Genomic DNA, 1,938 nt, shown 5'->3' with positions numbered 1-1,938 from the left:
CGAGACAAATTAATTTCAGATTACCCTCTGTGTTAAAAATGGTATTCTTTTCCACCAAAGCTATTACCTTTACCTTAAATTTCTAACTCTAAGCCTACCGATACATGCTTTCCAACATTGCAGTAATTTTTTAAAACTAGAGTTTCTAAACATTTTAAGAACTAATATCCCTCCAGGGGCACCTGGGTGGTTCAGTGAGTTAAAGCCTTTGCCTTCCGCTAGAGTCATGATCCCGCATCCGGCTCTCTGCTCGGCAGGGAGTCCGCTTCCCTTCCTCTCTCTGCCTGCCTCTCTGTCTACTTGTGATCTTTGTCTGTCAAATAAATAGATAAAAATTTGAAAAAAAAAATAGCTAATATCCCTCCAATGTGCTTTATGCAATGTCAACATACACACTTTTATTTTGTAGTACTTTATTGTCAAAGTTTAGTGTCACCCGCTTTGGAGCCCAGAAGAGCCCCAGATGGTCCAAGCATGCTGTGTGAGACCGCGGTGCAAGGCTTCCTGGTGGGGCTGCAGGCACAGCTGCAGTTTGGGTGCAGGCTACAGATCACGGGGGAGCACGGTGCCTGTGCCGCACACAGGTAGGTGGCTGAGTCTTCCAGTCGGGAGGCCCCAATGTGGAGGGTGCTGGACCGTTCCTTAATATTCACTGTGCAGTTTAACCTCCCACTCTGCTGCATCCCGGAAAATACATAAAACAGCCTGGTGAGACTACCGCCCCCGGGGTGCTGTCGGAACCACTGCACACTGCGCTCAGTTTGGGAAAAATTGCACTTCAGAGTAGAGTCGGCTCCCTCCTGGAAGCTCAGGGCTGAAGGGCTCTGCTCCACCGTCACCCCTCTCACCACTGCGTGGAAAGAAGAAAACAAACACAAATAATATCACTGGAGAGTCACCGACCCAGTTTTCAAACCTGCAAAAAAAATCCCAGGAAACACCGCTGAGGATGTAGGACTCTCTGGGAGCTCGGTGTCAGCTCCCCCACCACTTCTGGCTGTGGACCACTCCCCAGCCCCATCTGGAACGCCCCCACTCACAGCAAACCTGGAGCCACAGGAGTCCCAGCAGAGCTCCCCCGTGTCTCCTCATGATTCCTTGTGTAGTTGCTGAGTTTCTGATGCCCCTACAAGCAGAGTATAGAGTCTTGAATCAGAGAAATTGGGTCTTACCCTCAATCCCTTCCAACAGAACCACTGAGCAACAATCACACCTCAGCCCTGTCATTCACAGAACTCCAGACTCCACCCACAGCGGCCCTGGACAGTACAGAGTAAACTCTCCAAAATGGTGCTTGCCTGCAGTGCAGGGAGGTAAGAGTAATATTTCCAATTTAGGAAGATATAAGGTTTTATTTTTTTCCTTAAAACACTTTATGTAAGAAATGTGTGTGTGAGTATGTGAGGAAAAGTGAATAATATTTTCTAGAGTCACTGAGGAAAGGGAGTTACACAGAACCTTGAAGCATCATAGCAAAGAGTGATTCCATTCCCCAAATTACATAGTTTGATAGACAATGTGAGAATTCAATTATATAAAAATACTGATGGGGCACCTGGGTGTTTCAGCAGGTGGAGCATCTGCCTTTGGCTCAGGTCATTATCCTGGGGTCCTGGGAGGGGGCAGGGTGAGCTCCCTGCTCAGCAGGGAATTTGGCTCTCCCTCTACCTCTCCTCTTGTTCATTCTCTCTCTCTCTCATAAATAAATAAAATATTTAAAATAAAAAAATAAAAACAATGATAAAGGAAAACTATCTGATAGCATGCATTGTATATTGTAGAAGTAAATACAGCTTCTTGAAATCAAGAGAGTTCTAGAAACCAAGACAGTCACCATCTGCATAGAAAATGATTCCAACCAGAAGTTGGTTGGTGAAAAATAGGATGTCTGCATAATGCTGTCTCTGATTTAATTTCCACATCTCCACATCTCGTGTG

General features: G+C 45.9%; 1 gene segment (V, D, J or C); it reads right to left on the bottom strand.

Annotated features, from left to right (window-relative positions):
• Positions 1–419: 419 nt before the first annotated feature.
• LOC116590166 lies at positions 420–1,168 on the bottom strand. The segment is given in 2 exon segments: positions 420–850; positions 1,041–1,168. Coding segments are annotated over 2 exon segments (483 nt in total).
• Between the last annotated feature and the right edge of the window lie 770 nt (positions 1,169–1,938).

The sequence above is a fragment of the Mustela erminea genome, chromosome 5 (genome assembly GCF_009829155.1).
Source record: "Mustela erminea isolate mMusErm1 chromosome 5, mMusErm1.Pri, whole genome shotgun sequence".
Taxonomy (NCBI): domain Eukaryota; kingdom Metazoa; phylum Chordata; class Mammalia; order Carnivora; family Mustelidae; genus Mustela; species Mustela erminea.
This window is presented reverse-complemented; position numbering and strand designations above follow the sequence as displayed.